General features: G+C 32.5%; 1 protein-coding gene across 2 annotated transcripts; it reads left to right on the top strand.

Annotated features, from left to right (window-relative positions):
- The first annotated feature begins 12,561 nt into the window (after positions 1 to 12,561).
- LOC21399466 (putative 1-phosphatidylinositol-3-phosphate 5-kinase FAB1D) lies at positions 12,562 to 23,158 on the top strand. 2 transcript variants are annotated; one of them, XM_010096535.2, is made up of 13 exons: positions 12,562 to 12,829; positions 13,968 to 14,264; positions 14,365 to 14,398; positions 14,494 to 15,192; positions 15,756 to 15,900; positions 15,976 to 16,317; positions 18,017 to 18,946; positions 19,226 to 19,560; positions 19,814 to 19,940; positions 20,083 to 20,238; positions 20,520 to 21,878; positions 21,978 to 22,244; positions 22,495 to 23,158. In XM_010096535.2, the coding sequence occupies exons 2-13, from the start codon at positions 14,021 to 14,023 to the stop codon at positions 22,780 to 22,782; spliced, it is 4,926 nt and encodes a 1,641-aa protein (XP_010094837.2). In that variant the 5' UTR covers positions 12,562 to 12,829; positions 13,968 to 14,020; the 3' UTR covers positions 22,783 to 23,158. The 2 variants fall into 2 exon arrangements, with proteins under 2 accessions (XP_010094837.2, XP_024020335.1); XM_024164567.1 differs by lacking the exons at positions 12,562 to 12,829; positions 14,365 to 14,398 and having other exon boundaries at positions 14,137 to 14,264.
- The last annotated feature ends 471 nt before the right edge of the window (positions 23,159 to 23,629 follow it).

Consider the following 23,629-nt stretch of genomic DNA (forward strand, 5'->3'; position numbering starts at 1 on the left):
GCAACATCATCGGCTCAACCTGACGCGCGTATGGATCGTTATTTAAAGAAATCGTACCGGGAACAAATGAAGATTTATGACAATCAGGTAAAGATGTTAGAGTTGGTGTCTAGATTGTAGCCCAACATCTAATTACCTACGATTGCTCGTCCAGAACCAGTTAACCTAGACGCTCCTCTGCCTCCTTCAGATGATGACAGTTCTGATGATGATTCAGCTGTTGGCAATGCTGCAAACCTAGAGGAATAGTTCTGTTATATGTTCTGTATGATTTTTCACTTTATTTAGACTTTTATATTTTGTTGAACATTATGTATGCACTTCATGTAGTATTCATAATATATTTTATAAATTTATTTAGATTTATTGTTTTTAATATTAATTTATATTTTATTTTTAATGTATCTTAATAAATTATATTTAGTATGTAACATAATAATGTTTAATTAAAATTATTAAAAATTAATTAATTGCCATTTTTTAAAAAATTGAAAAAAAAAATTATTTCAGTTTTTGCGACGACATTTTTATACTTGTCGTCGCAAAAAAATTTGAATTATTTGCGACGACTTTTTGAAATTGTCGTCGCAAAAAATATTATATCATGACAAATTAACCAACGGCATATTTGCGACGACCGTCGTCGCAAAAGAAAAATGTCGTCATAAATATAACACTGTGTCGTCGCAAATAAAGTATTTGCGACTATTTTTTTGCGGCGACATATCTGCGACGACATGTCGTCGCAAAAACTAATATTTGCGACGACATTAGGGTTTTTGCGACGACTTTTTGTCGTCGCAAAAACCCCTTTTTCTTGTAGTTAGAGTACGTGGTTATGAATTTTTACTATTTACTCTTTATTAATATCCTCTTTAGTCAAATAACCATATTATTTAAAAGAATTTTAATTAAAAGTAAAGAGTAACAATCTAGATCCATAAACTCTAAAGGGTAAGTTCCACAATTTACTTTAATATATGTAATATATGATTAGTTAAATACTAATGAGACACTAAAAATTAAATTAGACTGATGATTTGAGTCTGTGAGGACATTTTGTGATATAATTTAGAGGAAACGAAAATTTGACCTTTAAATTTTCGTTGTGTTCTATTATTTTTGTTTACATGTTCTTTTTCCGCTTGAAACTAAACTCAAATCAATTCACTGAAAGAGAACGAAATGTAACAAATTTATAGACAATTGTCATAGGGACGCTGAAGAATTATGCTAACATAATAATAATAATATAAAAAAAGTTGTTCACAATGTCAAATGAACTATTGGAAGAAACAAGAAGAAAAATGACAACAAAGATGATAAAAAATCGTTCACTTTAGATTCCATTTAAAGAGAGATTTTTTAGTACGCTTAGTGTATCGGTAGACTAGATTTTTCTAACCATTAGATTTGCATACTTTTTAACTTTTACGTGATTTTATACCGATCCGACGAATAAAAAATTTAACTTACCAGTACGATGGCATGTCCCTTTTATTTTTAAGTCAAAAACTTTTTGATGGATCTTTGGTGGACCTTTGATGGGTCTTCGGGAGCCTTTTATGATTATCCAAAATATTTTGATCCTATGAATCTTCAAAGTATGTGATCTGGTTCGACATAAATGTATAAATAACTGATTAATTAACTGAATTTGAAAAGCAATTCTTTTTCAATTTTCTTGAGATTTAGTAGAACAAGGACCCTCCTTTTATTTTAAATATCGTAAAAGTGCACATTTTTTATAGCATTCACTATAATCAGACAACCAAATCAAACAGCTTATTTTAGGTTAAACACAACCTAAATCAAATTATAAATTAGTATAGAGATTTTCAAACTTATCAAACTATTTAAGAGATCCAATCGAATCAGACCAAACTAATTAATTGCAGCTGTTTTAGTTTCTTTTTTCTATTTGAACTAAAATTTATAATTTTTGTATCAACATCCACAATTAGAACCAACATTCTGGTATGATGAGCATTCCTCTAATTCTCTTTGATAAATATCAATAACCCGAGAATGATATCATTGGTGACAGATTCAAATAGTTGGGGTGAAAAAGATTTTATTTTAGAATTTTGTTAACCTCATATTTCAGAATTGTATAAAATATATTTATATAGTCCACTTATGAAATAAGTTTGAATTATGATTAAATTTTTTTTTTTTAGTATTTTTTAAGAAAAAATAGATTTTTATTTAGTTTTTTTTTTAAACCTATGAACCAAACCGGTCAAACACGTTATTAATTTTCTATTTTTGTAAAAGTATATCAACAGATTATATTAAATAGCTAAATTTAGACCTTTTGTTGGTCAACATCAACTTTGTCTAAAAATACTAAAATAGCTTAAGAGAAATAGATAACATATATATTCTCAAAAATAAAACATCTGGGCTTTTTAATAAAAATAATAACTATGGTTTTAAAAAATATGCAAATTTTTTTTATTTTTTTCCTTTTACTTTTTTCAATAATACTTTGGTCATTTTTGTAGTTAAAATTAAGTGTCAACTTAGGATTGGTATATATCTACCTATTAATGTAATTTAACGGTATATATTTACAAAGTAAAATTTTTTAGGGTATTTCAGAAATTTAATATTGCTAAACAGTGAGAGTATTTACACTGAAAAGCTTAACATATATTAAAAGTTGTTACCATACATTATTCATCACCCATAATAAAAACAATACCATTAAGTATTGAACATTTTAAACAAATAATTGAAATCTACAATCATTTACACGTCAAGTCTGATTGGATTAAAAAAAAAATTGACAGGTGTGATCTCCTTACTTGAATCATCAAGATAGTCCAATAATATTTTATCGATATTTTTATTGTGATTTTAATAGGCAATCACAATTCTATGGCTCCAATCGGGCAATATGAGTTACGATACGTAACACGATACAAATATTTAATGAACACGAAGACACGCTTGATATGAAATTGACTCAATTTATTAATTTTTATTTAAGATATATATAAATATAGACAAAAATATTTTTACAAAAATTCTTTAAATAGATTTAATTTGAATAAGATGACAAACATTAGATTTATGACCTATATTAATAGTGTAAAATGTAGATAAATTGACTTAAGTAAATAATTTTTGTTGGTAAATGACTAAGTAAATAAATTAACATTTAAATTGTTTATATTAATCATAGCAGTACAGATTTGAGTAATGTTATCCCTAAACAGGTGACACATAAGTCGACTTAAACACAATACAAAAATTTCAAGTCGACACGAACACGACTAAAATTGTCGTCCCTGCCTGCCCCTTTTAAGAGCAATCCCGAAACTTCAAACTACAAATCTCAATGTTGAGAGTCATGGCAATTAAGTTAAGTTCATCGCTATATATATATATATATAATTAGATAAAAGTAAAATATTTTCAACCATTGAAATGTCTTTTAGAACAAAAATGATTCACCTATAAAAAACAAAGGGGTTGTTATTTTGCAACGAAACTCAGAAAAAGTTTGAATTTGAGTTATAACTTTATTCAAGTTAACGTTCTTTTGTAAAATTTGAGTTTGAACTCGAATTTGAACTCGAGTTTAGGGCTAAACTCGAGTTCAAGTTTTTCTTTCAACTCGAGTTCATAAACTCGAACTCAAATTAGTGAACAATATTTTTTCTATTTTTAAAAATGTCAAAACTTTTTCGTTTTAATTCTAATTGAGATGATTTTTTTTCTACGTATTCACAACGAAAAGACGAATAAAAGCCCACCCATATAGCCTATTAAAATTTGTCATCACCATTCTGAATACAAATTTAAGTTTTGACACACCCAAAAACAAACTCAAAATATTCTCAATTCAAATCATAACTCATATGTGCACATTTAAACACAAACTCAAATCACAACTTTAACTCAAGTTATAACTCAAACTCAACTCAAAATCATTACTCAAATCACAACTTTAACTTAAGTTATAACTCAAACTCAACTCAAAATCATTACTCAAATCACTAACTCAAAAATGCAAATGAACAACCCAAAATAATTGAGATAATTCTTTGATACTTTGATAAATTATCCGGCAATGAAGCCAGCCGTTGTGAAGAGCAATCCTGAAACTTCAAGCTCAATAGTGGTGCTCATTAGTAATGAATAATATGGTATGGTTTATTATTTTTATTATTGGAATTTTTTTAAATATTTTGCACAAATATGAGTATTTGAAATTCAAAAAATTAGGTGGCAAATCCTGTTAAGGGTCGCTGTAATGCAAGACAATTATTTATTTCCGTTTTATACGCGTCCCCAAAGTTTCGCAAGTCTTCACCTCATATCCAATTAGAACTTGCCACGACATATCCTAGGGCTTCCCATTGCTTCACGGAACAAGGGTAATTTGGTATTCAACACTCAAGACATGACTTGAAACACCCCCAGTGACCGCCACGTGTCGTATTTCGCTCTAATGCGCGCCCAAATCATTGAAAGCGCCAGAAGACCAAACGTTCAAGCCAATCTCATCTTAGCCCCACCCACCCACCGTTTGCCGCGTAGACACGTCCATGTCTGCTACAGTACTCATTCTGCACTTGATTTCTCCACCCTGAGAAGATGTGGAGAATTTTTTGGATCGTGAAAATTGGGCGCTCACTCGCAATGCCCCGCGCGTGGTTTCAACTTCCGATTTTTTCAAACAGCTGTCTGCGTCAATATCAAAGAGAGGGAAAAAGGGAATCAAATGGAATTTTGAATCATTAAAAGCAAAGCGACACAGAAGTGAAGCCGAATAAAATTGCTCACGAGGGCCTCATTTTGATATTCTTCATTCTTCCGTGTATATTAATGTACAGACAAAGATGTCTTTACGGTCTGACCACATTGGAAAAATATTGCTAATACACCCTTGTATTTCGTCATATTTGCAGTTGACCATGCTGTTTTCGAATAACTTCAATAAGATGGTTTTATCGCTGAATATAACAAAACTAATTTCCTTAGATAAAAACCACAAGTCGGATTTTTTTTAGAAAATAAACCGCCAATCAGAGTGTACATTTGGTTGATAAATTCAAAATCATGATTCATAATCATTCTCAATTTACGTGTGTTTTTTGTGAGAAAAAATACTGTAGTGAGCCATAAACCATAATTTGAATCATGGTACGAATCTAGCAACCAAACGTGTAGTGATTAGAACGCTTTCTTTTCTTCTCCTTTCATGATGTACTCAGGATTTCCCACTTCAAGACTCTTACTCGATTAATGTGGTGCGACGTTAAATGTGTAGTGGTATAAGTGAAAAATGAACTCATTCTTCAAGTAAAATTCAGTCAGGTTATTTATGTTTTATTATTGCTCGAGATTTTTAAAGTGACAAATGAGATAAGAGTGTGATAAAACCAATGATTTAAAAAAAAAAGAGATTAAAGATTTTTTTTTTAAAGAAAATAGATAAGCTATGATTTAAGATAATCTCAAAATTCCTCAAAAGAAAAAAAAAAAAGAACATGCCAAGATTTTAACCTTTATTTATTGTTTAAATTATCACCCCTTCATTAATTGTCATTGTTGTTATTTCACTTGGTCTTGATTGTTTTTGTTATAAATATTTTAAAATTACACTTGCATATTTTTCTCATCATGCACTTTGAAATAATTATGATTGAAATTGTTATTTGCTACCGGTGTTGCTATCTTCCCCTCATCATTTTTTGCATGCATTGCATAGACAAGGCAAGTTTGTTATAACACTGCTTGTCAAGATAAACATTAATATTATAAATGCATGAAAACTTTGAATAACGAAATATATTTTTTTTAAAAAGATAAACATAAAATTATTTGCACCTCAAATAATTGAACTCAGTTTGTGGCTCTAATTGAAACTTCTCTGATATAGCATTACGCATGTAGATATAAAATATTATAATAAACCATAATCATGCAAGTCATCACAACCTCAATTTAATGGATTTTTTTATTTATTATATGATATGAAACCCTTGCCCCACGAATGAAGATCATAACATCTTTCGTACTTCAGTACCTTTCACATATATCATTTATGACTAAAAACATGCACAACGCATAGCCTATATCAATCATTACATATTACAAAAAACAAAGAATAATTGTCACGTAATTTATGTTTACATACATACATACACACATATATATATATTGGCCCGTTCACTTCGTTGATTCGAATTTATAATTCGAGTTGAGATGTGATTTTGTGTGAGAGCTTTTTACTGTAGCAAAAAAGTTAGATGTGATTGTTTCTGAGAGCTTTTTACTGTAGCAAAACTTGAATTCTAAACTCGAATCGGCAAAATGAACGGGGCCTAAATGTATGAATGATTGCATGATGTACCAACGTATGAAATATTTGTCACGCAAATATATATACCACGGGGCTCAAATTTGTAGGTCGTCTCTCCTGAACATTGCCCCCCCCCCCCCCAATCTATCTATTGTAAGTTAATCGAGTGATTAGATTAGCCTTATATTGTCTCTTCCGAAAGACTTGGGGGTTTTTTTTTTCTCTTTTTTTTTTTTTCACCTATATGTTAGTTTAATAACTATAATAATACTAAACATAACAATATTATAATAATAGTTATAATTATCATCACTATTATTGTTATTACATCAATATTCATTATTACTATTATATTATTTAGAAAAGCATAGAACAGAGTTTGTTAATATAACACATTATTCATTTTTGAACGCGCGTGTTGTTACCTTTACAAATGAGCTCCTTCAAAAATATTTTCCAGAGTGCATGGTTTTTTTTTTATTATTATTATTTTATCTTTTAAGGTATTTCGTTTCAGCAAATATGAATATTATATCAATACTTTTTTATCTTACTAAAATATCGAATCTGAATTACCTGCAATATTATATATATATTTTGGAGAAAAATTATACCAATGTGTCTTGGTTCGGATACAAGAAGCCATTAATCCGGAGCATATGAATTAGAGAAAAATTTTCAATATTCACGTGCGGGCTAGTTTGGGAGTGATTTTGGAGAGCCCAAAATCACATTTCTAACAATTTCGTGCTTAAAGAGTGTCGATACATAAATTTAAATTGATTCTTCAAGAGTTTTAAATAACTCTACAGCAAAAAAATAAGGAATTGAGTAGGCAAATGACCTTCCTTTAAGGATTTCTTTTAAACATAAATGAAATTTTGTAAAATTAACAAAATAGTCATTTTTTTATTAATCTAGTGGTCAATTACTAATTAATTGAGTAGTTAATCACTAATTGACTTAAGTTTGTTATTGATTAACTCAATGATGTATCATTATTAATCAATATCATTTAATAATTAACTGAAATTAATTAGTAATTAATTAATTTTAATCAAGAATTACATGTTTATTAATGATAAATTATAATAATGAATCGGTCAATGATTGATTATTGAAAAAAATGGTTATTTTGCTATGATAAAAAAGCTTGGCTTTTGTTTTAAAAAATAACAAGTTTGGCTACTAATTAAAAAGATTTTCCAATTTTTTTCTAACGCCGAAAAATGCCTTCATCTAAGTGTGACAATACCAAATTGGTGCCCTTTCTAAAAAGCGTATTAAGTTTTTTGTTTTTTAGAACAAGAATTTCGCTCTCGTTTAAGAATCCTCGACAATGGTGACGGAGCAAGAAATTTATTTTAGTACAGACTAATAATTGAAACAAAAATTTAATGAGACCACAAGATTAATTTTTATAATTGTAATGGGGGTCATGTATAGTCATATATATATACAACATATATTTATCCGTATAGGATTTTTAAGAAGTAAAAAATTTGAGTGGGTTTGTCATTTCTGATTTCGCCAAGTGGGGCTTAATGTTTCTTCCATAGCTTTGAGGTGGTTGAGTTTTTTTTCCCCTTAAAGTTGATAGAAAATATCCATTATTATTTTCCATAAAAAATTATTAACTACTACTCCATTTTGTTTTTTTTATAACGGGAAAGTAAGGAACAAGTTTCCTAATTTAACATTATATGTTTAAATTACACATATTTTAAAATCAAATCAAGATTAAAATAACATTTTTTATAAATTAAAATAGATGTATGTAAAGATCTTTTTTTTTTTTTTCAAAAAAGAAGTATTATATTTTTGTTATGGTTATTTCAATCAATTTAAACCCACACAAAAAATAGTCTTTTACATTCAGTTTACTAAATACTATAATGTGACTTTTGAAACTTACAACATTTTTAAAATTATAGTCTATAAATGCTCGGCTACTTTATGTCACAACTACCTTTTACTTTTACACTTGAAGAAATAAGATAAATACTTTTTAGAGTGCACATCACATGTATAAATTTTTACTTTTTTATTTTTAATTAATATCTTTTTAGTCAAATAATTATATTAATTTAAATAGTATTAATTAAAAGTAAAAAATAAAAATCTAGAATACATGCACACTAATAGGGCTGTTCGTGGGTTGGGTTGGTGCGGGGTAGGACTTTTTTTTCCCGCCCCAAAAGGTGGTCGGTTTCAACATTCAAAAAATTAAAGACTTAAAGTTCAATATAATATTCAAACTTTATCATTAAATAGAAATAGCAACTATCCTTATCAGTTCGGCGAGAGAGCACCGGAGAAAGTGAGCAAGACGGTGGCCGAGAGGACTGAGCAATGAGGAGAGAGTTATGAGGGGGCTCACGGGAGAGGCAGAATAGGTAAAACTGAAAAGGAAGAGGCAAGAAGAGGGGGTTCACGGGAGGGGAGACCGAGAATGAGATTGTGAACCCTAATGTTAGCGAGCCTAAGGTAGAACTTGGGCAGTTCGGCTTAGGCCGAAAGCTTGGGGGTATGTTGTGCGGGTTGGGTTGGGGATTGCGGGTTGTTATGGGCCCAACCCGCAATCCGCCCCAAACACTTCGGGCCAGAGGTATAATGGGCTGAAAATTTAAAAATAATGCTGCGGGTTACTTTTTTTGGCTTGAGTTTGGGCGGGGTGGGTTGGGTTTGCAGGTTGTTCGGGTTTATGAACAGCCCTACACACTAAACTAAATTTTCTCTTAATTTAACTAGCAATGATTCTTATAAAATCAGTAGCATTTAATTTATTTAAGGAAAAATAAAGGATAGTAACCTTTATATTATTGACTTTCTTACTCATTACTGTCCTTTTAAGGGTCAATTCTAAAAAACATTTCTTATTTATATTAATTGACTCTAAGAGCTGCCTCTCCCTGGTTGCAAATAGAAAATCGCGTGTATGATACAATCATGAATCAACCAAACCAACAAAAATAAAAAATAAAAAATAAAAAAGTCTGATTAATGATTAATTTCTCTTTTGTATATACGATGCATGGTGTTGAGTGTACATATTTCAAATTTGTACGTATAATCAAAATTCAAACGGATAACATGCAAGGAAATTTGCATCCCATATTATTGGTTTCCATGGAAAAGATGTTGTTAGCAATAATTATGATGTTTTTCTTGTGTAGTAAATTGACTATATGAAAATATATGAAGTAATCTTTAGAGGTCAGTAACCATTGTGCAAATCAGTAGATGAGGACCAAATAATAGTTTAACCAAATCTTGATTTTAATGCTAGTTGACCTTTAACTGAACCTTTATCCTGGGGACCTGGCTTTAGGATAGCCTTGTAGAAACCTCAGTCAAGAAAAAAAAAATGTTAAGATATTCAATTAAAGATTCATTTTTCAAGCCCTGCGTACTTTGACTTTTGACTTTTTCTTGCTTAATTTCTTTTGGGTTTTTCAGATTTGGGGTGCTAGAACCGACACTTTTTAGAGACATTTGGTTCATGGATTAGAATGATGTAATTAGAATTATTTTCGATTTACGTGTATTTTTTGTGAGAAAAAACACTGTAACGAACCATGAACCATGATTCAAATCATGGTTTGAATCCTCCAACTAAACATTTCTGTAAATATTTTTTCAAACAGCCAAGCATCTTCTTTTGATCAGTGCAAAAAAAAAAATCTTTTTTTTTACGATAATTTAAATGAGATTTTCTCTAATAGGATAAAAAAATAATTATCAATAATTTTTTATTTTCAGCCATAATATATATATATATATATATAAAGAATTATCCGTTCTGCATACTTTTTTAATCTGATATAATTTTAACTAAATTTAATGATCAGAAACTAAACTTACTCTTGAAAGGAGAAAGTTCAATGAACACAAATATCACTAGTACTCATCATATAAAGTCTAAACTATGATCACCTAATGAAATTATTATTTTTTTCCTAATCTAGGATTGCAAATAAAATTAGAACTCACTACTATTTTAGATTTTTCTTTTGACTGACAACGATTTAGAAACTTGCACGTCTTTGTTTGTTCTTTTTCAATACTAAACTTACAGATGGAGCAGTGCGAAATAGGCACATAGTTATGTTAATCTTTGCTATTGATCACCTAAAGCTTATCAATAATTATACAGCTAAGATTTCTAGTACATTTCTCCCAAAAAAAAAAAAAAGTTCATAATATTGATAATCTTTCACCTTTTAAACCGATGTATTAAATTTTTAGGTTCAGACACAGAAATTTCGTTCCTGGCATTACAATGGAATTGAAAAAGTCTATGCAATTTATAAATCCATATAATCTTCTTATCAAATGTAAGCATGTATCGTTCATCGTAAAGAAGACAAAGACATGCCCTTAATAAATCCTCTACAAAGATTAGTTGGCAATTTAAATATAAAATCGTAATAATAACACGAAGGTAATTCTAGACCGACTCAAATCACCTTGTATTTAATTTTAGAACCAAAATCACTTTGTCCAATTTTAATGTCCTTAATATCATGTTTTAAATATTTTGAAATGTTTTTTTTTTTTTTTTTTGTGTTGTAATGTTTGAGTTTACTGCATGATGAGACATAATTTAATTGATTAGACATCGTTTGAAACAATAAATATTAGACATATAATTGAAATGTCTAAAATAGTGTCTAATTAATTAAATAATGACACATCATTAATTATAAAAAAAATAATTAGATCATGCCACATCATTAAAAAAAAATTTAACTCGTATTTTCTTATTTTAATGTTTGAATTCATTAAAAGGCTTGACAAAAGTAATTAGTTAGATATCATTTAGGACAATAAAATAGGATAGGTTCCACTGTTTTAACTTAGTTTTTCATGTTTTAATGTTTGAATCTCTTAAATAATATGAAAAAATATGACTATTCAGATACTATTTTTTATAGGAAAAATTGCATTTCATTAGAATACTAATAAATAGTCGTCTTTGAACAATATTAACCCATCAGAGGGACAAATGCAAGCCTGAGGCCTGAAACCGGGAAAGCACTTCTGCACACTAACAACGAGCGGATTGAAAGCTTGACTGGAGAAAACCCATCTCTTCAACATAAGCTATCAAGCACTAAATGAGCAGATCATCAAAACTCATAAAAAGGGTACATCTACACGACATAGAAAAAATTCTAATCAGACCAATACCACCATATCGGCATTAAGCCAAACACTTAAAGCTAACAAAAAACAACAAACCATATGAGGGTCGAGTGGAGAAACCACCAACCTTATTATAAACACAAAAGTTACAAAAAGAAAAAAACCTTCGACCGCCGCCGGGTAGAAGCCTCCGATGAAGGGTGTCCGGCCAACGGACCATCAAGGTAGACAGCCAGCAAAGAAATCTCAGCCACCAAGCGGAAAACTCTCCTAAGAAAAGAGATCGTCTATTCAGCTTTCAAGCTCTTAACCAGTTCAGATATGTACAAACGGAACCACCATACCGTACACCACCAATGAGAAGCCTATGACAAGACGGGTTAGAGGACCAGATTTCACGATCGGGAGTCCGACGACGTGCCCAAAAACGGTGCCGGAAAGCTTCAATCAACCTCTGCTGTCTAAGAACCTTCAATCTCTCCCTATCTTTCTCTTAGCCAATCAATAGTGATCGTCTAAAAGATCAGATACCATTTAATAATACAATAAAAATTGAACAAAAACCATTGCCGAGTATAAATATAGTAGAGTCTCGAGTCAACATATTCGATCAAATTACTATTATTTTTAACATTTAATATATTATGATTAAAAACTTAAAACTATATTTTATCAATATATTTTCATATCTTACAATGGATTAAAAACCGTTGCAATATAAAAGTACATTACCATTAATCTCGGGGATGTAATTACAAAATCGAGTGTTTTTCCAAATCTTTTATTGCAACATAAGCAGCCCAAAATTACATTAGACGTGTATTTATTTATTTATCATTATTTTTAAATTTTCTCTGAGGAGACATTAGACGCATACTTTATGGTTCAGACATTTGTATCCTTGTAATTACACTACACAAGTCACAGAAGAAGAAAAAAAAAGACATCAATCCTTGTAAATTTGTAATAAAAAAAAGATCCTAATAAGAAAAAAGAAAAAAAAGAAAAGAAAAGAAATTAACCGCCGGTCCCACTTAAAATGACTTTTATTTCCTGCTTCCCATTTCTTCTCTCTTCTTTCTCGTCTTCATAGTTCATTCTTCACACTTTCTTTCTCCCTCTACCTCGTTTCTCGCTCCTCCAAATCTCATGTGACTTTGTCTGGGACTTTGTGGACTCCTCACACCAACATCAAAAACAGCCAACGAACTTCACGAAGTTCCCAAATTCCGTGTTTTCGTGAGACAAAAAAGAAGAATTTCCAAAGAAAAAAGAAAAAAATTAATTTGCTTTTTGTTCAATCATGCTTGGGATTGATTTGGAGGTCACGGCTAAATCTTTGTTCTCTCGTTTGCTTTGACAGTAAGTCATCCATTTCTTTACTTTTTCATTACTTTTTTTTTTTTTTTTTACTTATATTAATCTTTTTTTTCTTGACTTTGTTTAGAGCTCAAAATTGCAATATTTTGTTTTCGTGTTTTTTGAAATCGCGAACACAGTGTGGGAAGATCTTTTCTCGAGATTTGATTGGATGTAGTGGAGATTCTATCCAATTTAATGAGATCGTTTTTTTTTTTTTTTTTTTGGCTTTAAATTATGGCATTTCTTCTTCAAACTTTGCATTGAGTTTTGTTAATCGTTGCGTTGCTCTTTCGTTTTTTTTTTTTTTTTTTTTTTTTTTTTGTTTTTCTTTTTTTTTTTTTTTTTTTTTTTTTTTTTTTTTTCGTGATAATCACTTTGTGTTGAGGTTGGATTCTCAACTGGGATTTCTTTTTTCTTTTTCATTTTTTTGCTGATTTTCTTTGATTTTCAATTTATCATAAGCCTCCGTTGTTGTTGTTCTATCTTTTGTCTATTACTTAATGGATATTGTATTCTATCTGTAAATTTTGTAAGAATTGAGATTCTAAAAAAAAAAAAAAAGGTTTAAGTATATATATATATATTTTAATTATTCTCTCTTGAGTTATGGTTTTTCTTTCGGTTCTCGAATTTGGTTGTACTAATCAGAATTTGATTACTTTGTCAATTCTTTTTTTGTTTCTTTGTTTTTATTTTTTATTTTTACTATAGCTTTGGGTTCCGTTTTTGTAGCATACTGAATGTTTAAGGTTTTATAGGCGTATATATATATGTATGTATGTATATATCTATGTTATATATATCTGTCCGTGTGCGCGTGTGTGTGAGCGTATAGCATTGGTGGAATTCTTATAGTTTGGATAAGTTGATTCTCTTATATGCTTGTTATGTATAACTATGCGTAAAAATGATGTATATGTTTATTCTATGTACATATTATATGTGTAACGTTGAAGAGATCGAGCACCGCAGAATTTTAATTTTTAAACAGATTTTGAAAAGAACCAATGGTCATTTTCCATGATTTTATGATATGTTCTTCTCTTTAGGAATTATTTTATTGCTTGGATTATTGATGTAATTTTTTTCTTTCTGTTCTCACTGCTATTTTTCTTTGTTTAACACATGGATCATCAAGGTTGGAGACCATTTTCATTATTGAATTCACCGCAATTTTCTTCGGTGGGTTAGATGTGTAGCATGTGTCACAATTGTGGGGCAGAATTAGCAAAGTCTAAGGAAGAAAGGAAAACACAGGATAATGTGAATTCTTTAAAATTAGGCAAGCAAGACTCCATTTTGTCTTGCAAATGTTGTGAAGATAAGCATGAGCGAGAATTTTTGCTGTGTAATGGTATGCAGAGTCCTTATGCAACACCAATAATATGTCCAACAACTTCTTTGTCCAGCAGCGATCGTTCCACATCTGGCTTCAGTAAGTCCCATTTCGATTATTGACATTTAGTTAGTTTGATCGAATTCGATCAACATCTAATTTTTTATTTACTAATACTTATATGTTTTGCTCTTTAAAGGTGAACTTTCTGTTGATATGAACATGTATGATAGGTATATGCCTTCACCTTTTTTGAACTCTGGTCCTTTTGGGTCTCCTCACTGGTACTTGTGATGATTTACTAGACTTCCACTTTTGCTTCTTGTAGGTCTAATCAAGAAGGTGTAGTAAACAGTTATCAGGATAATCACAACTATAGACCTAGTGGGCAGTTGCATGACTTTAGTTTTGAAATTTCGGTCAATGGACATGATACATCGCATGCACCTCTGGGAAGCCCTACTGATAACGGGAGATTCACTAGTAGAGATGTTAACGGGGCTATACCATCAAGTAATGCACTTGACGAAAAGGATATTGGTACAGAGAACGCTAGTGGCTCTGATGATGAAGACGTTGAAAATTCTCACCCCTTTGAAGATGACGTAGATGCCGAAATTTGGGAAACCCCTGAACCGGAAGATCCGAAGGATGACATGGAAGGCAGTGTGGCTTTTAATGATGATGACGATGATGAGTGTGGTGATGGTACAGAGTGGGGAAAGCCAAGTTCTTTATGTACTCCTTCTAGAGGTGAAGGAAGTGGGAGCTATAAGTTTAAAGAAGAAAAGCAAAGAGCTATGGAAGAGGTTGTTAATGGAAAGTTCAAGGCCCTCGTATGTCAACTTCTTAAATCTGTGGGCATTGCTCCTGATGGTGAAGATGGTGCAACTTGGGTAGATATTGTTACTTCATTGTCATGGGAAGCTGCTTCATTTCTAAAACCAGATGCCATAGTTTCTAATTCAATGGATCCAAATGGATATGTGAAAGTGAAATGTATTGCGACTGGTGTTTGCAGCCAAAGGTAACAGACTTCTAAACCATTGAGATTTATTGATATCTTATAAATGCTATTTTACTTCTGAAAGTTTAGGTTTCCGATGGTTGTATTAAGGTATTCTCCTTTTCTTTTGTTGATATTCTAAATATTGTAAACAATTGCGGCCTCATTTTTCCTAAATTGTATCATAGAAGAAGTTTGGTTTTAATTACACGTCCTTTTACCTTAAAAAGGGAAAATATACATACTATTTTAGGAACTAGACACTAATAATAACTCTAGAGCTTTGGGAATGTCTGCATTGGTACCTCTAAACTTGTAATATCACCTACTTATCAATCTTGTTACTTCCTTGAGTTAGTTTTGTTCTCTCAATTCATTTGACACCCCTTTAGAAAAAGTGAAAACTTAATTTTTGTTTGCATAAAGTCTGCACTAAATAGAATGTATGTTATTTAGTGGCATCCATTTATTTTACAGCATTAAGCTACTTCATGGAATTCTTTATTAACAATGTTTGATATTTATTTGTTTACTTATTTTTAAATTTCCGTTCTCAAAGTGTAAATTAGTGTTTGATGTTGCAGTCAACTAGTTAAAGGCTTAGTCTTCAAGAAACATGCCGCGCACAAGCACATGCCAACCAAGTACAAGAATCCGAAGTTGTTGTTAGTGCGGGGTGTGCTTGGTCAATCCTCCAGTGGATTGTCATCATTTGATTCAATGGAGCAGGTGACATGATCTTAACATCTTTTCCTTCTTGTGATGGAATTATACTACCTATTCTCATCGTTTGCTTTCGAACAGGAAAAAGATTATCTTAAGTCTGTTATTGCGACCTTAGATTTGTGCCATCCAAATGTGGTTTTAGTGGAGAAGAGTGTTAGTCGTGATATCCAAGAGTCTATTCTCAAAAAAGGGATGACACTGGTCTTTGACATGAAGCTCCATCGGCTAGAGAGAATTGCTCGTTGTACCGGTTCACCAATTTTATCATCAGATACTTTGACAAGTCAAAAGCTAAAACAATGCGACTCCTTTTACATTGAAAAGTTTGTTGAGGAACATGCGGGTTCTGGTGAGGGAGGAAAGAAGCTGAGTAAAACATTGATGTTCATCGAGGGTTGCCCTACACGGCTTGGTTGCACGGTTAGTCCTTTTTTTTTTTTCACATTCTTGGTCTGCTTTGTTTATGTTAATGCTTATACTGTGTTTGGTAGGAGGGAGAGAAAATAGGAAGGAGACAAAAGATTATAAGAGAGAGCAAATGAGAATGAGGGAAAAGAAAATATTTTTCCCGAGGGAGAGAAAATGAGTTATTTTACAATTACCATTTTACCCATTTATTAGTAATATTTAGTTTGAGAATGAGGTTAAATAAGTAATTATAATAATTATGTCTTATTATTATTTTTTTGAGGTATATCTTATTTTTTCTATTAAAAAAAAATCTTATTTTATGTGCTGTAACTTTTCTCTACCAAAACTTTTCCATTTTTGGAGGAATAAAGGCGGGCTCTACTTTCACTATTATCCACTCTATTTTCTCGTCGTTTCTCTTTTCTCTCCTACCAAACAACCCACTTTTCTATTTTCTCTCTCAAATTCTCTCCACTTCCTTCCTTCCACTTTTCTTCCATACCAAACATTGTGAGAGTAGTAAGATAGATGAATATGCATGGATTTTCATAATTCCCTTAATTCTTTTTTGAGGGCAAACAACGCTCAAAGGAAACTCTTTTGGCTGATTGATTAGTAATTCGTTTTCCTATAGTAGCATAATTTCCAAAGCTGATTCTTATTGAGGCTATGTCTTTCCAACTTTATTTATTCATTTTTTTTTAATTTTCTGGTAAGAAGTAAAGACTATCAATAAAAAGTATCAAGAGACACAGAAAGAAGAACACCTTTTTTGGTTCAATGATTCAAATTGTTGATTTGATTGGAATTGTGGTGATTTTAATTGTGATTGGAACCGGTGTTTGGATACGTAAATAAAATGTAATTTGAATTGGGAATAAAATCTGAACTGTGTTTGGATAAAGTGTTGAAAACTGTCATTAGAGTTTTGTAACAAATATTATAAAACCTCATTGTAAATGACATTAAAAAATATGCAATATGGATGGGAATGTGTTCCTCTCTTCATTATGAACACATTTAAAAAAAAAAAATCATCTCAACCGGATTTGAAACGAAAAAGTTATGACATTTTTAAGTTTGAAGTTGAGGAGAGAAAAAAAAAAGTAAGATCCGAATTATTTTCACTGTGGAAACACTTCGAGTTGTTAGAATTTGAAGGGGGGTGTGGGTGTGGGTGTGTGTTAGCTCTCTACCAAACATCAATTTGAACCTTGAACAACAATCCGAATTGAATTGTTATTGGGTTAGGATTGTTGAAACAAACAAGGCCGAAGAGTAATCCTCAAAAAGAAAATGAAAATGGTCATGCTTTAAGAATATTTCAAGAAGACAGGTATTCGTGTAGGAAAAACCTTTTATAAGTTTACATACAAGGTTTTTATTTATAAGTCTCAAATAATATTTTTTTCATCAAGGAGAGAACTTGGGCCTTCTTCTTTTTTGTTTTTTTTGTTTTGTTTTGTTTTTGTTTTTTAGGATATCCTTTACCAGTCCTGCTGTCATGTTCTTAGAACGTCGAGTATCTGTTTATGGATTGTTTATGGTCAGTTTATGTGTCTGATAAATGAATGTCAAATTTGGTACTTTCTAAAACTTAAACCTCCTGCACCTTTTATTGTTAAAGTGTTTTTTAACTTTATTTGTGTCGTTGTCTTCCTAAAATCTCAGGAGATTTAATATTAGTCTGCATGCTATGGCATTACAGATTTTGCTGAAAGGAGCGCCCAGTGATGAACTGAAGAGGGTTAAGTGTGTGGTGCAGTGTGCAGTCATTATGGCATATCATATGATTCTTGAGACTTCTTTTCTTGTTGATCAGAGAGCAATGTTATCTACAATACCACTTTCTGGAGTAACAAATCTCATGTCGAGTGAATTGGTGAATGCATTGTCGAATTATCAACAATGCCCTAATTTAGGCTCTGACCATTCAAATGCCCCTTGCCTTGGGGAGGCTACTGCTGAAACTGAGTTGCCTAAAGTTGATATTCCCATTTCTAATAGCTTTCATTTCCACGATTCTGCAACTGAAACTGAGTTACCCAAAGTTGAAATTCCCATTTCCAATGGCTTTCATGAGTTGGACTCCCATAATTCTGATCTGGAATTGGAAGGAAATTCCCTTTTGTATGAACCATATAATCCTGCAATACTATCTGGCTTTTCGTCTCTTTCAGCTTCTCTAAAGAAGGTTATTGGGGAAAATTTCCCTATTGCCTCTTCTTCTTATCAGTCCCTTTCCTCGTACTTTGGATTCAATGGAAGAGAGTCTAATGGTCAGATTGCAAATGTTATTTCCGCTTCAACATCTCCAAAGGCATTAGACTATAATGTTGCTGAAGATAAGAGTAGTAGTGACGAAGAAAAATTGCTGAATGTTGAAGAATCAGAGTCTTCAAATGAATCCTCTGAAGCCGCCGCTGAAGAGGCGAAAAAAGATAGTGATAATGAAGAAGGGAAAAGTAAGAATGGTATCAATGCAGTGTTGGATTCTCAGAGTATTTTAGTTCTGATGTCTAGGCGGAATGCCTTAAGAGGGACTGTATGTGAGCAAAGCCATTTTTCTCATATCATGTTCTACAAGAACTTTGATGTTCCACTTGGTAAATTCCTGCGGGACAATTTACTCAATCAGGTCTGTAACCACCATAATAATCATCAAGTATTTTGTCCTTGTGTTATTTTTTAGCTGCTAGCGTTATATATTCCAGAATAGTTTGAAGTCTAGGCTCATTCATTAGAAACTAGAGTATTGTTTCACTGTCTTTACTAGAAAAGAGTTTCTTTTCCCGTTATTCTTTCGGCTACCAACTTAAGTGCTACCAATTCTCTAACGCTTATGAATTTCTTTTTTATTCTACCACGGTAGATGTTTTAAGATACTAGGGCGCTGATATAAACTACCATAATGCAGAAAACTCTGTGCAGTATTTGTGGTGAACTGCCAGAAGCTCACTTATACTACTATGCACATCATAAGAAGCAGTTGACCATAAAGGTTAAACGGCTTCGTCCTGAAAAAAGTTTACATGGGGAAGCAGAAGGAAAAATTTGGATGTGGGGTCGATGTGGTAAGTGTAAAGATGGAAATGGGATAAGAAAATCTACTAAAAGAGTGTTGGTCTCCAATCCTGCCCGTGGTCTGTCATTTGGAAAATTCCTGGAGCTTGGTTTCTCACATCACTCCTCATCTCGTAAATTATCTAGCTGTGGCCATTCTTTGCATCGGGACTTCCTTTACTTCTTCGGGTATGGATCTTCTGTGACATATGTCTATATTTAACATTACTAATGCGTTTAAGTATCTATGTATGTTCAAGGGGTGGGTTCTCTCCCTTCTTCTGTACAAAACAGTCTATTTTATGATTTTAGTTTAATTTTGGATACCTATGGACTTCATTTCAGATTAGTATTGCGCATTTCCATCTTAGATTTACTACTAATGCCAGATAATTTATTTCCATTTTAGCGTCCTTAATTAGGTCATGTTGATATGCCACAGGTTAGGCCCCCGGGTTGCAATGTTTAGATACTCTCCCGTTGCCACTTATACTGTGTCTCTGCCTCCTCAGAAGTTGCAGCTCAGTAACTCAATTAAACAAGACTTTCTTATGAAAGAAACTCAGAATGTAAACATCTTATCTGACAATGCTAGATTCTTTAGTTCTTGATGACGCTTTTAATAAATTTTTGCTCTTTGCCTTCCTCCATCTTATAGACCTTTTGTTTTTCTCCGTTGTTAAAATGATCCTTTGTTTTGATTTTCTTAAGGTGTACATGAAAGGGATTCTGCTATTTACAGAGGTTGAGAGCTGTTTGAAGAAAATCAAATGTCAATTTGAAGGGTTGACTTTGAACCTTCGAGGCTCTATAAAAGAATTTTCTGATATTGAGGATATGTTAAAGCAGGAAATATCAGATTTTGAGGTTAGTACTTGAATATAACAAAAACTACACGATTGAGGATAACCTTATATTGTAAGTTTATTGTGTTATATTGGTTGATCTCAGACTCTGGTTGTCTCTTTTGCTTGCTCCTACTTCTTCAATGTAGTTTGCTCAGTTCCAATATCAACTTCTTTATTTCTTTAGCTTTATATTCCTGTTATGACTTATTTTATTTTCTTTATGGTTTTGTATTTCCTGATATCAGGATTGCCTTTTTCCTGATTCTATAAAACTTGTTCTTCATGTGGTGTAAAAAACAGGTAAACGTTAAGAAAGCTGTTTCCAAAAATGGGAACTCAGACCAGGGTGTTTACAAACTTCTTGGCTTGAATCGATTACTATGGGAACTCCTGCTTGAATCGTGCATTTGGGATCAGCGCATGCATTCATTACTCTTACCGGATGCTAGGATGCTTGATTCTGGTACCGTCAAAAAAGCAGTCAAAGAACAAAAACATGTAGAGATGGATGGCATTGCAAGAGAAAGGAATGTGGGGCCTGAAGTGAGTTTAGAAAGAAGTGATCTCGGTATTAATGGTGGAGCCAATGTAAATGTTAATCTCGCTACCTCTGCAGATGTAGATGAATTTCCAGTCGAAGAAATTCTAGTTGAAGATAAAGCTGAAGAATCTAAAGGGGATGACATATCTAGTGCATCTACCGCTGCTGAAGGCATTGACATACTGATTGAGGGTGATTTAAGCCCAAAAGGATCATCCAACTATGATTCCCATCTGCTGTCCAATGGTTCTAGCCATTATCCTTCTGATTATAGCTGGTCAGACAACAAATCTGAGAATTCACTTTTGTGTAACTCGGAAAATTCAAATGGTTGGTTTTGGTCACCATTTGCAGACATAAGATGTATAGACATGAGGGATCTTCAGAGATTATACTTTCAAAAATTTGAATCTCTTAGTCGCTATGCTCTGGAGAACTTACCCACAGCATATCAGCTGATCACCGAGGAAGGACAAAGGCTGCACATTCCCCTTGGAGCAGAGAATTATGTCATCTCAAATTATGATGGTGAGCTGTCAAGTATAATTGCTTGTGCGCTGGCATTGATGAAAGAGGGTGATGATGCTTCAAAATCACTCGAGAGTTTTCACAGTCTGACTCGGATTCCTACCATTATTTCCTCACATTGGTCTTCACATGGATCTTCTGATTCAGACTCAGTCAATTCAACAGCAAGCATTTCTTTTGACGAATCGCGCTTCTCGAGTTTTGATGGGGTGAATTTGCTGGAGTCTCTTGTTCCGCCTGGAACTGTCAATCCAATAGTCTCTTTTGGATTTGATAAGTCACTTGGAAAGCATAGATATACGGTTATATGTCCCTATGCCAATCAGTTTCGTGACCTTCGGAACTGGTGTTGTCCATCTGAGCTTGATTATATTGCTTCCCTTAGCCGCTGTAGGAACTGGGACGCTAAAGGTGGAAAGAGCAAATCATTTTTCGCAAAAACTCTTGACGAGAGGTTGATTATAAAAGAAATCAAGAGGACAGAATTTGAATCATTTATGAAGTTTGCTGATGATTACTTCAAGTACATGAAGGAGTCATTTGAAGTGGGGAACCAAACTTGCCTCGCCAAAGTTCTTGGGATCTATCAGGTTTGTACTTTGAAGTTCTCATCTTAAATGATGTTACTCTTACTCGTTTGTTCATTGTTCTCTAATTGCTATTATTGGTGTTTTTGTTTCTTTCCACAGGTTGTTGTAAGACAGGCTAAAACTGGAAAAGAGACGAGACATGATCTGATGGTAATGGAGAATCTCACCTTTGGTCGGAATATTACTCGCCAGTATGATCTTAAAGGTGCTCTACATGCTCGCTACAATACGACTGCGAATGATCCAGGCAATGTTCTTTTGGATCAGAATTTTGTCAATGACATGAATTCATCTCCATTATATGTTAGTAACAGAGCCAAGCGTCTTTTGGAACGGGCTGTCTGGAATGACACTACTTTCCTCAATGTGAGTCTACTACAACTAGTTCTGTTAATGGCCGAGACTGATATTGAGATGCATTGTTTTATTTTGTCCCTAAAATGTGTTTTGTTTCTGAACGTTCATTATGAGATTTGCGCATCTCTGACTTAGTGGCCTCGGAATTCATTGATCAACAAAAGTTATGGTGCTTTATTAAGACACTTGTACACTGGTAAAAAAAAAAAAAGGAAGAAAAATCCTTAGTTCCTTACATGTTTATGTTTTGCATCTGCAGTCGATCAATGTTATGGACTATTCACTGCTTGTCGTAGTGGATACTCAGCGGAGAGAGCTCGTATGCGGGATCATCGATTATCTTAGGCAGTACACATGGGACAAGCAACTAGAGACATGGGTGAAATCTTCACTTGTTCCAAAGAACTTGTTGCCGACTGTCATCTCCCCGATCGAGTACAAGAGGAGATTCAGAAAGTTCATGGCTACACACTTCTTGAGTGTCCCAGATAACTGGTGCCCGGAGAAGTCCTCTGACCACTGTGATCTCTGTGGTGTTAGAGACTGACAATTCTTCTCCATGAAAAAGGTGGGGTTTAGTGGTTTTTCTTTCCGAGTTCCGTCCTTAATCTGGCAGATCTTTTTACCTCTATTAGAATCAATAATGCTGTAAGTTCACAGTCAGTTCGTTAATACTTTAAATAGTCGTATCGTCCGAGTTGAGTTAAGCTATCTCACCCTGTAATCTGTAATTTTTAGCCATTTTACGGGCATAGTTTTTCATTTCTATTGGTACAAAATGTGCAGCCAAGTACGAGTTCCTTTTTGTAAAGCCTTGTCGGGAAAGTATAGAGTTACTCAGTAAAAGCCCTCTGATTATTCAATATCAAATGGGAAAGTTGGTAAAAGTTTTAGAGCAGATAATATTCTTTTTTTGTAAATTATATGGATGTTTGTACCATTATTACAGAAGTGGACATATGCTCTATCACGTATTTTTTCACTTTTTTCTTTAAACTCTTCTACATATGCATTTTGCCAGTCTTTTTCATAGAAATATGCTAAGACGTAGGAAATAAGTGCGCTCATATCAATTTTGTTTCTTTCTCAATCTCGCACCTCAAAAGTTATTTTGTCTATCGTAATTTTTAACCCATCAATATTTTTAACGTGTAGATTTAACATGAAAAGATTAGAAATACTTGCTCCACTGATAGAGCGAAACATGTCCTTCAATAGAATAACAACATCTACAACAAAACAGAAAACAGAATGGCGGTTTCCAACACCTAAAATCACATGCGTGATGTGGATTAGGAAAAGTTGTGATAATGCGAAGGTATTGAAAATGTGAACAACTCTTTTTTTTTTTTTTTTTTTTTTTTTTTTTTTTTTTTTTTTTTTTTGATCATCTT

Source organism: Morus notabilis, unplaced genomic scaffold (genome assembly GCF_000414095.1).
Source record: "Morus notabilis unplaced genomic scaffold, ASM41409v2 Scaffold315, whole genome shotgun sequence".
NCBI classification, from domain to species: domain Eukaryota; kingdom Viridiplantae; phylum Streptophyta; class Magnoliopsida; order Rosales; family Moraceae; genus Morus; species Morus notabilis.

Excerpts from the sequence above, each read along its gene's own strand:
- LOC21399466 (XM_010096535.2), top strand. The coding sequence starts at position 14,021 with ATGTGTAGCATGTGTCACAATTGTGGGGCAGAATTAGCAAAGTCTAAG. Across the intron at positions 14,265-14,364 it reads TCGTTCCACATCTGGCTTCA|GTGAACTTTCTGTTGATATG; the intron begins GTAAGTCCCATT and ends TGCTCTTTAAAG. Across the intron at positions 15,193-15,755 it reads ACTGGTGTTTGCAGCCAAAG|TCAACTAGTTAAAGGCTTAG; the intron begins GTAACAGACTTC and ends TTGATGTTGCAG.